This window comes from Ixodes scapularis, unplaced genomic scaffold, assembly GCF_016920785.2.
Source record: "Ixodes scapularis isolate PalLabHiFi unplaced genomic scaffold, ASM1692078v2 PGA_scaffold1__304_contigs__length_218370807, whole genome shotgun sequence".
NCBI lineage: Eukaryota > Metazoa > Arthropoda > Arachnida > Ixodida > Ixodidae > Ixodes > Ixodes scapularis.
The window spans coordinates 73867547-73883614 of NW_024609846.1; the positions used below are offsets into that span (position 1 = coordinate 73867547).

General features: G+C 44.6%; 1 protein-coding gene across 1 annotated transcript in view; it reads left to right on the forward strand.

Moving 5' to 3' along the window:
• Positions 1-9875: 9875 nt before the first annotated feature.
• Positions 9876-16068, forward strand: part of LOC120840204 — a 116403-nt gene continuing 110210 nt past the window's right edge. The window contains exon 1 of the mRNA XM_040210611.1: positions 9876-9936. Coding sequence (XP_040066545.1) covers positions 9876-9936 — 61 coding nt within the window. The remainder of the gene's footprint in view (positions 9937-16068) is intronic.

Consider the following 16068-nt stretch of genomic DNA (forward strand, 5'->3'; position numbering starts at 1 on the left):
AAGCCTGCTATGGAGCCTCATGTTTCATCCTGACCAAAGCGCAGCACAGGCAGCTGGAAATATTGCGTCGTGAATGTCTGCGTGCAGTCACGGGTCTCCCAAGATTCACTAGGACGGAGGAGATGTATCAGTACTCGAACCTTCCGACTCTACAAGCCATCATTGAGACCCGCGTTGCCGGCAATCAGCGGCGCCGGACATCCACTAGAGCCGGTCAACGTCTCCTGGAATTAAAGGGTTGGCGGCCTCCGAAGAGCATACCACCATGGGAGGACTTTATGGTCAGAAACCCCAAGCCGCTCACTCGCAAACAACACTGCGAAGAACGTTCGGAAGAAAGAGCTGCACTCGCTGCGCGGGCAGACCTCGAGGAGCACACAGTCTTCACAGACGCCGCGTGGTGGCAAGAGGCGAGGTGGGCCACACTCGCCTACGCTACCAGCCAGGACCGATATGCTGAGACTCTTCAATATGACAGCGAACCTAGCACGAACCGCCCCGAACTCGATGCAGTACACCTGGCAGGATATCGAATAAGAGAGACACTCGACCAAGTGGACGTACCTACCCGTGCAACCATCTTCACAGATTGCAGAGAAGCCTTTGCCCGTCTACGGAAAACTCCTCGCGAAGAGACGCTTTGCCAGCGATTCAAGAGTCTGTTCTCGCATTTGAAAAACACCAGAGGTATTGAGGTGAGAGTGGAGTGGGTCCCGAGACACGCGGGCGGCATCGGTAACGAGGCCGCCCGCGGACAAGTGAGGCCGCCCATGGACAAGTGAGCACAGGGAAGACCGCTCCAACGCAGGGATCTTCGTCCCCTTCGTGCCGCCCGACCCAGACAGCCTAGAGAAGAATTCTGCGGCCCGACAAGAGGATCAGCGTCGGCTGCGAGACCAAACACCGTACAACCCGGCACCGTTACTTAAGGGTTTACCCAGAGGGGCACAAGTGTGAATACACAATACCCGCACCGGAGCTGAGCTCATCGAGGACATACTCGCTCGGTGGCGTAGCTACAGACCACAGAGGGGCCGCCCGCCTGACAAAGCGCCATCGGAAGGGTCCGAGCCCGCTGCTCTTGTCGTCTGCACTACGTGCACCGCCGGCGTAAGCCCGACGATCCGACACCTCCTTTGGAATTGTGCCGGCTTGCGAGACCAAAGAGCCGAACACTTGGGGCCTCACATCCACACTTTAAAGGCCTGGATCACACCGGTTAACCAGGCACGGGCCTGCGAGACGTCACTCTCCCTATGGGAGTTCGCGCGCTCATCAGGAGTGCACCGCCGAATGTAAATTTTTCCTACCTATGTTCCCCTTCCCCCAATGAGGCCATGGCACCACCCTTTTGAAAATAAAGTGAATCATCATCATCTTTTCACCAATAAATTTGAGATAAACGTTTAGCAAGCCGATCTCACCAGCCAGTTTGGTTACGTTACCTCCGCCGCAATGCATCGAGGGAATTGGGGTCTTTCAGTACGTGCGACAACGTGGATGGAGATTTGAAAGTGCGGAACACGAGACGGTATGAGCCGTCTCGTTCATTGCCGCCTGCCTCCTGTGAACTAAAGTGTAGCGGGTTCACGCATGCGCCGAACGTTCGTTTTGAACGGTCAATTTCGCACTTTAAGGTTATAGGTACTCCACCCGGAATAAAACGAGTGGCTAGTATATTGGTTTTATATTTGCACTATTCATTTCTTCATGTAGAAACAACAAAATGTTTTTTTACCATTACATTATGGCAATGAGAAAAAGTATTTATTAAACAAGAGGCCTCGCTTATTTTATATTTTTATTGTGTTTCACTGAATCAAATTGTTTCGTTTATATTACGTTATTTGCTCACTCAACTCTTTCATTTGAGTCAAAGTGTTGACATAAAGTAGGTTTTTGGAAGATGAGTTGCACTATTCTTTTTATTGAAACTAACAATCTAACAGAAGCGCGCAAATTGCCCCGTAGTCATAAATTTAACTGAAACGCTGTTTATTACCAATACGTTGTAAGGTACATTAGGGCGTTATTTCAGCGACGTATGACGCACAATAAAGGTAATAGAAATAAAGTGAGTACGAAAGTAAACTAATACTCGTTTTTCGAGTGTCCCTGCATAGGGCCGTTTGAAGCACTTCTAATGATACTTTCTTTTATGTTAAACAAGTATTGAATGCAGTCTTTTTTACTCTTCAAGGGTGATCGTGTTCTTCACTGGTATCATTTTTTGACTAAGCGTGTCCCACATTTTCTGACCCTCCTTCTGCGGTGGATTGCTTCTTACAGATTACATAAGGATCTTTAAAATTCAATCACAAACTACAAAGAGGGGCCTCGAAAGATAGCTGTAATTCATATCTTAGCGATATAAGTATTGTTTTCAATAAATTTATTTGTGATTAAATATAATATACAAGCATTAAATCAAAACAAAATGCTGAATTACGAAATTTAGAGATTGTGGCCATGCCCAACTACAATTGTGTCGGTTTTTAATATTAACTTTTTTTTCAATAAATATGGCACCCCACAACTCCAGGAGTCTATATTTAGTAAGAGCAAAGCACACGTGGTAATTGTCCGTGTACGTCGCTAAAACAACCTGCGCTAAAGCAGTTGTGTGTAGTTGGTAACCGCTTTGCATCTTATGGAACGAGACGGTGCACGCTTGTTTTTTAACGTTTATTATGTCACGCTCGCACTAGGTTCGTCAAGACGTTTGAAATATCGAAATATTCGAGGTACCTATAAATATTCCACGCCAGACTACGAGTGCAAGTACCATTTACGCTAAAAGGCATTTTCCACAACGTAGTTCGTACAACTGCCTCGGCTCTTCGTATTTGTTTCGTTTCTGCTGTGCGTGAGCTGAAGATGACCCCTTGAAAATGTATTTATTTAAGAAAGCTTACTGGCATATTGGTCTGCGATATGCTTGGGGATGGGGACGATGCAGAACATCAGCATGGGCGCAATCTGTTGGGAAAACCAGAGATACAAGGTGGATGACAGCTGGAAATTGAACTCTTGAAATTCACACTTTCTTTAAGGCGCGGTGCAGCAGACATTCACTGCAAGAACAAATAGACTTTCAGCGACTACGCCTGTCTTCTGGAACGTCAATAAATGTTATAACTAGTATTAAGAAGTACATTTCATTACACAGATTCTGATGTTAAATCAACGTCGTTTTGTTTGCCTGCCCCCCCCCCCCCCCCCCCCCCCAATGCATGCATAATCACCATAAATGGCTGCGACTGAAGTCTGATTCACGTAGAGCGAATTGTCTTTCGATACCGCTTTCGATGCGAGATGGGCATTGCAGCTTCCACTGCGCTTTTGCTGCCACACAAGCGACTTTCAATCGTGAAATCCTAAGTGAAATCGCGGAATGTGAATGAAGTGTTATAACACGCGTATGCGATGCGAAAGTTGGCATTTCTTATTACCCGCAGCACAGCAGGCCTTCTCTAAGCAATCCGCCTTTCTGCCGCTCCGCGTGTACTCCTGAACCCCCATAGAAATTATACTTCTTGTGAATAACTAAGTTCCATTACACTCATTTTGGTTTCACGGCAACTTTGTTTTTCCACCAACTTATGCGTAGCCATTATATATTCGCGCAACATATAACACATGAATGACAGTTGAAAGCAAAACGTGCGACCAACAGAAATTGGAGGGTTACGAATCTCAAAGAATTTTGGCATATATATATATATATATATATATATATATATATATATATAGGGCTTGAATGTACACTGGTTATGGACATTGCGGCCGGTTCTTATAGTTTAAGAATGAAACAGGGTATTTGGAATGTTCACTTAATAGTTGATCTAATAGATGAAGCATATTGGGAGGTAATGTGTCCAGGTGTGTCACCGCCGCCATGTGTCGCAGCTTCGGCCCATGATTTCGCATTGCTGGGGGCGTTTTGGGACGACGGTCTCGGCATTTAGACTTAAATAACAGCGTCCTTGTTTGCGTGCGGACTTCCTAACTGAAAAAGGTTGCAGCAGCTTCATGTGGCAACCTTTGGAGGGTCAATTTCCTCAGCACGAATGTGTTCTTATAAAGTTCAATGTAAAGTTCAAATACAGCGTCGTCAATTTGTGTTGAAATATCAATTTCTTGTTATTGCGATTTCAGAGTCGCGAGTGTTTCAAAACACCAGATTATCAGGATATAAACCGTATCATTCTCACAAAGGATATAAGCTCAGCAGAGGTTTACTCGGCGTACGGAAGGATCTCACATTTGTTCAACATAACATCCCGTCACACCGTACAAATGAGTATATTGCAGCAACTATTAGAAAAGTAGAAGTTTCTCTCACGGTTATGGCTGGCTACATGTCCCCTCGAGCACCTTTCGACGTTCAAAGGCTCGATACCACTCTACAGCAAACCCTATCCCCTCATATTGTTGAGACTATTGTTTTGTCCTAACATTTCGTTTTTATCCTGTTTAAAATTTTACTACTAATTGACTCATTGAAATGTGCGCAACTAAGTAGGCGTTAGGCTGTTGGTGGGTCACTCAATATAATATAAATAAATAAATAAATAAATATTCTGACGGGTGATTTCAACAGTCACCACGCATTATGGGGAAGTAAAAATAATAATACTCGATGACACGCGTTATTTCACTTCACGCTAAAACATGATCTTGTAATACCCAATGACGGAAGTCCGATGTATTTTAGAGGCGCATCTATGAGTAGTCCTTTAGATGTTTCGTTCGCATCTTCAACCCTCTCTGGTGAAACAACGTGGTTTGTTGACATTGAAACACACGGTAGCGATCATGTTTCTACATACTCCATGCAATGCAAGGGTTGCACTGCACGGAGCGGCGTACAACAATCTGTTTTACTGACTGGGATCTCCGAAAAACTAAAATGGAATCCGCATGTCTCGCGGTAACCGAGCCAAAAGGTTTTGCTGAGGCTATGACCACTTCAACTTCTCATGCGACTGAAAATGTCAACATGACAAAACCTCCGACTGCAATCGATGGTGAATATAAGCAACTTCGTGCCATTCGTTGACGAGCAGAACGCCGGGCAAGAAAGACTAAAAATGTTGAGGACGTTCGGGCTTCTAGGCGAGCGCAAAAACGTGTTCAACGCCACTTAGACAAACGTTAAAAAAGACGCTGAATGTCACTTAGTTCCAACCTTCACCTGAGAAAATCACTCAATCGAATATGTCAGGTAATGCAAAGCCTACGTGCAAGGCCACAGCAAGTTCAACCGTTCTGCGCAATCAGTCTGAGTCGCCAAGTATCAGAAACAGTCGTAGCCGAAATGTTCTATATCAAGGTCCATTCCAGCTCTTCAATACCCCATGACAAAGTCAGTGCCCAGGAGGGACATGTATCCGTAGATGTATGCAAGGCTATTGATGCATATTTTACCTTAAAGGAACTTGATATGGCGCTCGAGACGTCTAAAGTCAGGTCATTCCCAGGCGCAGATGGTGTACGGTATTCAGCCTTAATTACGCGACTTAGGGAGGGGGCGAGGACCGCACTGCTACAAATATTTAACTTCTCTTGGGAAAAGGGTTCTGTATTAAAGGAATGGATAATTGCGCGTGTGTTACCAACCTTGAAACCTGAAAATCTCTTTTAGACACTAATTCCTTCACTCCGATAGCATCAACAAGTTGAATAGGCAACATAATGGAGCGAACGCTGCTTACCCGTATGGAGTGGAATCTAGAAAATAGTGATCTATATCCTTCGTCCATGAATGGATCTCGACGGGAAAGAAGCAGCATTGACAACGTTATTGACTTAGTAACTAGCATTGAACAAATTAATGTAGTAAATAAAGAAAAAAAAACAGCTGTATTTGTAAACATAAAGTCGGCATTCGACTGTGTAGAACACAACGCTATTCTTCAAAATAGGAAGGCCATTGGTTTTGGAGGACGTGTATACAAATGGATAAACAATTACCTAAAAGAAAGAGAAGTCTACATATCGACACAGGACGGCACCGGTCTTCACCCTATTACAAAAAGAGCATACACCTTACTTCTTCGACCCCAGCTGGAGTACGCCTCACCGGTTTGGAATCCCCATCAGTTTTTTTATAGAAGGGATTTTAGAGGCAGTTGAGGAAAACCTAGCGGTACGGTTTATTCACAGAAATTATAATTTCACGGCTAGCGTCAGTGCTCTTAAAACTCAACTTGGCCTCCCCTCTCTTAAAACACGTAGGACGATATCCGTCTTAACCATTCTAGATACAATTTACTACCATCATCGTTAGCAGAGATCTTTATACTACATACCTGCACCTCACACCTCCCCTCGCTTAGATAAATTCTGCAAGCTTCTTTTATCCATTCCTAGGAAAATACACTTAAATTTTTTCCTTTCCAGCTTTCTAGAAATAATTGGAATAAATTACCAGACTCAATAGTAACAATATCGGATATCTCAAAGTTTAGAGAATCAGAAATATATATATATATATATATATATATATATATATATATATATATATATATATATATATATCTTTCTTCGATTGTTTAGCACGGGATACCGCAAAATCTAAATACCTCATGAGAAAAGGACGAGGAGGATGAGGAAAGGAGGGGAGGAGGAGGAGGGGAGGAGCACTGGAAGAGAATAGGAGGAAAGGCGCGGATGAGGAGGAGGGGCATAAACTCCTCCCCGTTCCCTCCTCCCCCTTTAATTCAGTTCTAATTCGGCGTTACAGGGAGTTGTAAACATATTTAATTTTTTTTTATTTGTATCTCAGCTTCTGAACGAAAACGCCGAAGCAAAAAAGCTGCATGCTTATAGATCAACATGTCAAATATAGTCTGGGTCACGGGGAGAGAATTGCAAGTGAGATAGTCCAAGCACAGGGGCAAAGTAAAGACAGAAGCACAGACATATACCATGTATTTATTTACACATACTTACATTGCTCGCTTTTGACCCTTGCTGGATTCAAATAGTATTTTAATGGACTCCACTGGTCGTAGCTGCGGATTTGTTTATAATATCCCTCAAGTAATCCACAACAAACGTGAAGGTATCTAGCCCGTTATGAACCTCTTCTCGATCATTTACGTTTGACATCCTCTAAAAATGAAATTTTGGCTAAATCCTATTGGTTTAAAGCTGCTTGCTGCTTGCTCGGCCGACTCAACGGGGACGCTCGGCAGCATCTCCGGCACCAGGGATGGCCCAACAATGTTCACAGGATACAAGAAGCTTTTCTGATGCAATCTTTCACCCTCCACAGGTTCCACATTTTCTGCTACTAGTGCAGAATCTTCCACTGGACAACCGTTCGAATGTTCGCTGTTACTCCGTTTTTTTTGTTTTTTTTTTTTTGTTAGTAGAGAGCGCAGCTGTAGGGAGTTTGGAGGCGAGGAAGCTTTGGGGGACCTGAAGCAGCGTCTCTCTTTCCTGGAAAGGACAATTCAAACTAAACGGTCTATTATCTGAATACATAAGGCTGGAATAATGATTAAAAATTGAATATAAAAAAAAGTGCGAACATTTGAAGTTATGGTACTATAATTCTGTGCATATTTTGGACAGTTCAATGCATGCCATGCAGGCAACTGGGAGCGATTCGGCCGTCTTTCCTGCTATCGTACAAACAGAGTTTCAGTAATTGTGTGTGTTCTAAAAATAAAGCACGCCTGTATGCGTGTACGAACTATATCATTTCATTAATTTGTGAAGAAGCTACATTTATGTCGAACGACTTGGTATCACAACCATTTCAAAGGCCTTCAGACACAGGGCAATCAAAACATCTGCTAGCCAGCGCATGCAGAGTGCACGCGCAGTCGGGATCGCAAGCGCCGATCACCCAAAGGCCTTTGATATTAATGTTATTTGAAATGCGTTAAGCGGGGTGTAATATTCTCCTAACTCATTTACATGCAAAGAACAAAATTTCAGCGTCTGAAACACTTACGCCGCCGCTTCACCGACCCCTCGCACGATCACTTAGGTCGTGCAAACGGAATGGGGGGACGGCAGGGGGAGGGGGGTGGTTCATCGGCGGAATTGCGTCCGCCGATGGCATTCGGTACTTTTAACCTAATTTTAAAAGTAAAAGTGACAAACACGTTTACAAACGGTACGGAAGCACGTCGGTATCACTCTTACCCGGCGTCCTGTATACCGGGCCAACGGAAGTCCCACTCCCGAGGTTCTTGCGGCACACAACGACCGACGTTGACGGTGCCTTTCCCACCCTTAAGTTAGATTGTCCATGCTTTCTTTAACCTTGACGCATTCGAGTGGTGAAAGCTGATACCGACTTATTTTGGGGATTTGCATTATGGTTCTCAACAGTAGGTCAACATGATCGCAAACCAGGAAACGGCGGCAAAGAAGGGAGCGGGACGCGAGATCGCGAAGCGGAGTCCTTTCCCTGACGTCATGAAACATCTCACACAACCAGGGCGCGGCGACCGCAGCGACACTTGAGTTCGCTGTCGGCGCGATGTGGAGGTTTTAGTAGATTGGGGGGGGGGGGGGGGGGGTTCCGATACCTCCGACACCCCCGATAACGATACGATGTAGGCCAACGCCTCCTAGGTACGAAAGCCGAATAACTGAATGAGAAGACGTCATAAGCGAAGGCCAACGCTGGGCACAGATTGGACACGATGCTAGCGTAAACGTCCTGCTCAAACTTGGCTTCTGGGCGCTGTCGTGTACGCGCAGATGCGGCGGCGGAGTATCCGGTATCGTTATCGGAGCCATCGGAACGATCTACCAAAACTCTCTAATCTCCGCGGCTCTTTGTGTTTGATTTGTGAGTTTTGCTTGGCATGGAAAACAGGGTAATTCTATTTAATAATTCGCTTTCAGTTCTACAGACAAGAATCCCTCTTGTAAATTTGTGGAGAACATGCTGTGTGTAGTGATAATGGTTTTGTAAACTTCTGAAAGCGATCGAAACAATTAATTCTTTTTACATACATAGTTACCTACATGCGCAGCATTTATTTACTCAAGAAAACCATTTAAGGCCTAAATGAAAGTAAACAGGTTCGTACCGGTAACAGTTTCGCCATACCAGGATGAACCTGATACTAAACAGACTGTTACTACCTACATCTTCGTAGTGTTTTCACTTCTATGCCGCTAAATCAACAACGCTTCATGAGATGAGAAAAAGTAACTAAGTCTAATATACAGATAAAAAACGCTTAAACCACACGCCATCTGTAGAGCTATATAAATTTTCCTGTGAAGAACAGCAGCTCGAAATATGTAGAGATTGAGAAAATCGATACCCCTGAAACTGCTAAAATATTAAAGATCATCTAGGTTATAATTTAATTCTGCTATTTTTAGTTAACCCCGACTTAAACAGGGTTCAAAGCAAAACAAAAATCATAACAGGGATTAAAAAAAAATATAGCTACCCGCTTCAAATTACCTAGGGTACGGTGTCTACTAAATAATTTCCATACAACCACAAAAAAAATATACAGTGGTACTCGCCAAAGACAACAAAAGGTCATCTGGCTTTTATATAGAAACATACGAGGAATCGCTTGAGCAAAACAATATATTGTGACGCAAGTGATTTAAAATTTTTGGCTTCCCAGTTTTTTGTTTGTTTGTTTGTTTTTGTTTTTAGAGTTAACAAAGGAAAGTTTGTCGACTGAAAGTTCATCCGATATCCGGGTAAACAAAAAAGCAAAACAATAAAATGAAACACAATGAAAGTGTTTTTTCTTTAGCTTTTTTTATACACCGTCAAAACCTACCTCACACTTCAGAGCCATATGTTGCATAGGCTTTCAAGAAAGACTTCACGTGTCCTTGCTAACTTCTGAAAACAGAACCTATCCTGCTGAAATATGCGTCTGGCGCTACTCCTCGTCGTCCAACTGTGCACCATCGTACATGGAAGCACAACTCGTGAGTGTTCATTCGTTCGAGACATACAATTTTTATTATCATTATCTTGTTGAAAATATTTCAATATGGTTTCTTTTTGAATGTCTGTCGTCCTATGTTCAAAACCTAAAAAATCATGCACAACCGGGACCCACCAAGTGTGCAGTACTCTTAATAAAACAAGTAAAATACCTGATGGGCATTATTTATAGCACGGGTATTCAATTCTAGTTCCAGCCCCTCCGGAAACGGCATGCCGAATATCTTTTTTTTACAGAAGTAAACGAGAGTGCACAGAGCGGCCGCACCGACTGGTACTGAGCCTGGTAGAGCCCACTAGAGGTAACGCGGTAGGCGGCAGTAACGCGATGGAAGAGAAAAATGAAAGCGTAATTTTCAATATTCAAATTGTAATATTAACGTCACCACAATATAAACATCACTGAGCAGCTTTCAGGCATTCTGCTCCGAATGTAAGCTGGCGACATTTGTAGTGTCAAGTGAAAGTAACGAACCTCGCAGACACACGGGGATTGATCATGAAGTATAGCGCTTCCTTAGTCTTCTAGGTTTTCTTAATGAAGACCCCAACAAAATGACTAGCATATGGACGTTTTACACAAGTTTCAGATCGCAGCCCCCATCGCCGACCTTCTCTGGTCTTACCGAGATACCGAGTTACCGAAACGGCGTTGACGAGCCTCGAGAAAGGCCAATGCCTTCTGGAAAACAGAGTAGAAACCAAAATGGGAACAATCTGGCCTTCTATGGTGATGACTAAGTAAAGAGAACAAGGGAAAAAACAACAACTGAAGGTCGGTTATGGCAGCGCCGATGCACAACTGCTGCAAAGTGTCGTGGCTTGAACGTTGCGTCAGAGTCACCATGCTGGTGGTCATTCCTGCTTGTTCTTGGTGAGAATAACAAAATCGGTAATGCGAAATGTGTGCTGCACAAGCTACACACTCGACAGCAAGGCAATTACCGCTCAGGAGGCGTGAGTTCAAGTTATATAGTATATGCATTTCAAAAGGTGTCAGGAATCGAAGAGCTCGCTATGAAATGACGCGTAGAAAATCGGAACATGAACGTAACGAGTTAACGGACGAAAGTTGGCCAGGGACTACGGCCGCAACTGTGTGAAGGCGCGCATACAGGATAACCAACAGCGGATCTACCGCGCAAGACGTCGACAGTCCACGGCGGAACGGAGTCTACGACAGACGCTAGCATACAATGACCTACGGAATGTGTTCTTGGCAAGGAAGGAGGCCGAGGAGATGGAAAGGAACAGATGCACTGAGGCGCATAACAACAAGCTCACCCGGCTACTGCCTCCGAGATCGCCATCCAGGACTGAGAAATGTACGGTCTTCAACATGTCATCCAAGCCCCTTCTGCCCCGACACGTGAGTCTGCTATCCAAAGGGCTGGACTTTGCCCTTGCTCCACGGTACGTTCCAAAACGTGACTTCATAATCGAAATTGAAGAGAAACTCAGACATGTGCACGATGTCACAGGGGTAAATCTCGCGAGAAGTCGCGTTGTCAGTGTTTTGAACAATGCGAAACCGGCCGGGTCGAATTTAGGTCAACAAGAACGCGTTGCTCTTAATGAGTTGAAGTCAGACAGCTCCATCATGATTTTAAAGGCCGACAAAGGAAAAGGAACCGTTGTGCTTGATAGGGATGACTACATGAAGAAAATGTATGAAGTTATAAACGACAGTCACTATTTCGTGAGGCTATCAAAAGATCCCGCTGCTAAGTCCGAAAGAGACTTAGTTGACCACCTTCGAGAACTGAAAAAGAAAGGACGCATCAGTGACGACCTATACCGTCGTCTCTTCTCCTCTGACGCCGCGACACCCAAGATGTATGGACTCCCCAAAATTCACAAACCGGGTTGCCCCCTACGCCCGATTGTATCTTTTATTGGTTCATCTACTTACAGCCTTTCCAAATATCTGGTTGAGATTCTGAGCCCTCTTACGGGAAACAATGAGTTTAGCGTCCGGAATTCCCATGAGTTTGTCGAACTTATACGCGCTCAGACCCTGCTACCGCACGAGGCTATGGTATCCTTTGATGTGATTTCTTTATTTACGAATGTCCCCAACACCCTGGCGGTTGAGGTTGCCCGTGACCGGTTGTTGGCAGACCAGTCGTTGTCCACTCGTACAACCCTCCTTGTTGATGACGTTATACTTCTTTTGCGTTTTTGTCTCAACCAGTGCAATTTTAGTTTTAATGGGGACATATATCATCAGGTCAGCGGATGCCCTATGGGGAGTCCAGTTTCAGTAACCGTCTCGAATCTCGTCATGGAATATGTTGAGGAAAAGGTAATGTCTGGCATTGATTTCCCCGTTAAGTTCTACCGTCGTTATGTCGATGACACGTTTGTAATAGTTAACAAAGAGAACGTAACCGATTTTTACCGCAATTTGAATAGTGTCCACCCCTCAATTCAGTTCACCTGCGAACATGAAACCGACAGTACCTTACCGTTTTTAGATGTACGTGTCCATAGAACTAGTGAACCTTTCTTTAAGATGGAGACATCCGTATATCGTAAACCATGTGACACACAAAACTTTCTTGACTACCACTCTCATCACCCTACTCAACACAAAAGCTCAGTTGTAAGATCGTTACTTCATCGTTCAGAAACAGTCCCATCTAACTCAACACTTAGCAATCAAGAACTCAGCCATGTGCGGGAGGCTTTGAAGAAACGTAACTACCCCGAGCGATTTATCAATCGCGTTAAGAAACAAATGTCCCGTCGGCGCCCGGATCGAGCCGAACGAACACGTGACGTCGTGTGCATCCCGTACGTTAAGGGGATTTCGGAGGCATTGGGACGCGCCCTTAGGCCGTTAGGGGTACGAACTGTATACAAACCCTACAGAACAATTGCCAATGTTATCTCCAAGCCAAAAGACCCGACCCCGCCAGAGGCAGAAAGGGGCGTGATCTACCAGGTGCAGTGCAAGGAATGTGACGCTTCCTACATTGGAGAAACGGGACGAAAAAGAAAAACAAGACTAAAAGAACACGCACGGGATGCCGCCAATTCCACGAACGCCACCCGCTTCAAGTCCGAACTCGTCGACCACACATGGACGTCAGGACATCAATTTGACTTTGACAAGGCATCGACCTTGGCGAGGGATCAAAGGTGGGGACCGAGGAAGCTGCTGGAATCTTGGTTTATCCAGAAGGACAAACGCGGAAGTGATTCATCGCTGGTAAACAGGAACCGTGGCCCCCTGCCGGAGGTGTACGCAAACTTTATGCCTAAATAGCCGAACTTTTGTGTGCGACTCTCACTCGCTCTGTGCTCTACTGAAGATGCCTCCCGCATGGGAGGCGAAACGTTTAATTAAATTGTTATTTTTGTTATGTCAAGCCGTTTTCGTTATTACACTTATCGAGTTAAAACTTCCGCGGAAAGTTGGTTTTACTGGTGGATTTCACCAGATCAATGTACACGTTACCCTGAAAAGTAACTAAATACTGTTACTCGTTACTCGCCCAAAAAATAACTAAATAAGTTACTTTTAGAGCGCAGCTCTTAGGCGCCCTTTTCCGGCTTGAGCGGCGCCCCGTCGCCATCACCGTCGGCGTAACCGCGCGTTGCATTATGGGACGTTTTCCATAATGACGTCACACAGGACGTCGCACGTGACGTCACGTGTGACGTCACAAAGGTCCCTAGGGTCACGAGTGGCGTCATGAGTGACGTCACGAAGGTCACTCGTAACGGTCATGACCTTTCGAGGCCTCGAGTTACGTCACTAGGCCACATGTGACGTCATTAGGAAGAAGAGAGGGGGAGGGATGAAGGGGGAGGGGTGAAGGAGGAGAGAGAGGAGGAGAGGAGGGAAAGGGAAGAGGATGGGCATACCCTCCTAACCGTACCATTCCCTCCGTACCCCCAAAAAAAAAATAACTGAATGCGTTACTTCTACCACTACTCAAAAGGAACGCGTCACTCTAGTGTAAAAGTAACTATTTATTTTTCTCGTTTTTTCGACGACCAAACACACAGCAGTTTTTGTTTTATGGTTTATTGTTTTCGTTTCAGTAATCGTTGCACTTAAGAAGTAGCTACTTCTCCACTTTTCATGACTTGTTTCCCCGCTTCCTTGAGAATACATCTCTGGCGACGATGAAGAGTCGTTCTACTGACGCGCTCGAAGCAACGGCAGTGATGAGCCTCAGGAGCTGGTGAATCTGGGATTCCCCTCTCTCGTTTGTTCTCTCTGCTTCTAAAGTTCCAAGTTGACAAAGGGGTCTGTGCCTTTCCGTGTTGGCAACCTCCGGGTTTACATTAAATCTGTACACGATTCCAGAAGGTTCAACCAACGAACCTTATTGTGTTCGCCAAGCGAAGAACATTCTGAGTTGTAGAGATAGACTGACGTGTTAAGCGATAAACGTTGCTATACCGTCATGCTCCATAGTTGTTTTTCAGGTTGTCCATTTGCCTTTGTCGCAATGGACGCATACTCAGGTAAAAATTTAAACGAGCCTGTTTACGCTGTGTTGTACTCGTTACTCCTCAAAAGTAACGTTATACCGTTACTCCTTACTTGAATCTAAAAGTGACAAAGTACGTTACTTGTTCCCTTTCTAATAAGTAACTAAATGAGTTACTCGTTACCGAGAAAATGAACTAGAAAGAAGTAACTCCTTACAAGTAACGCGTTATGTACATACCTTGATTTCACATTGTGAAATTTCTAGATGTAGATTTTGATACGGTGAATTATTAGGGTAACGACAAGGACGCTTTTAATGGCGACATCTAACCCATGCGACCCCGGGAGTCGTGCTCGTGAAACCATCACCCAATTAGCGAAGTAATGAGTTGATGAAGGGGTCTGGTTTCGATCGCGTATACCTGATGTGCGCTGCGTTTCAATATTACATGGTTATTGTTCTAACTTTTACAGAAAGGTCTGCGGCTTGAAACTTCACTAGGTGAAACCCACCGCTAAAGTACAGTCTTCATAAAATTTTCAGGGCGTAAATTTCCATCTCTAATTCTGCCGGTAAATTCTAGAGGAAGCTCCTCGGTACCGGACACTACGAATTTCATTTGAAAAAGAAAACGTTTTAGGTATACTATTAATTTTACAATAAAATTTAATCTTAGCCGCAATTTAGTTGCGACAAAATAAGGGTAAATGAATTTAACCAAGGATTGCATTTCCTACCGCGAAAGGCGGTCTAGATCACCTGCGACACGGGGCATTGAGGCTATAAGTTGTCACGAGACCCTCGGAAGCCTCAAACCGCGCTCCCAGCCAAAAACATCCGAAGCACGGATGGAGCATATCTTTGGCAACACATCTGACGGATGGCCGTAGCGAAGCGTTAGTGACAAAGCGGAAATACACTGCTATGTTTCTTGGGGTGTTTTAGAGCGTTGTACGAGCAGCTTGTCCCAAATAGCGCCCAGGTTCTTTAAATCGACCGCAAAATTCGGTTTTTTAACCTAACGCGATACAATTTTGTGCAGCCTTGCCCACAGATGGTCCATTTTTCGTAAAATTTGCAAAGAGCGAACTTACCTGTGGAAAAGGTAAAAAACAAAACAAAAAGGCTTAACTCCTATAAAAATGCAGCGAAGCTACTGGTCTTCAAGCCATGGGGCGCCGTTTGGAAGGAGAGACAAGAGATGGCGCAAGCGGTCGCGACGTCAACTGCCGCCCACGAAGGAGCATACAGCTCCGAGAGCCGGCGTCATTAGCAGACAATCTTTTCGACTTCGAACACGACGTATTTGCACCTTTTCGCCTGGTCTTTTTTTTCTTTTTCATATTTTGCGAGCTTTTTTTTAGGGTAATTAAAAGAAGCTTGCAAAGCGTATCATCTGGCAAACACCTTAATTGAACGTTTTAAGACCCGTGCTAAGAAAATACAATCCGGAGGGCAAGTTTTGGCACAGGGGTTCCGGTGACATGAGAACGACGCTAATTTCTGATTGGCTTTGATTGTAGGACAGTGGGTAGACATCGAAGCAAACTGCCTTGAGGTCTACAGACTATCCTTCATTCAGAACCAATCAGAGCTCGCCGTTCGGACGTCACCATAACCCTTGCAAAAGAAGCAGATGACCTTGCGCTCCGGATTGGTTTC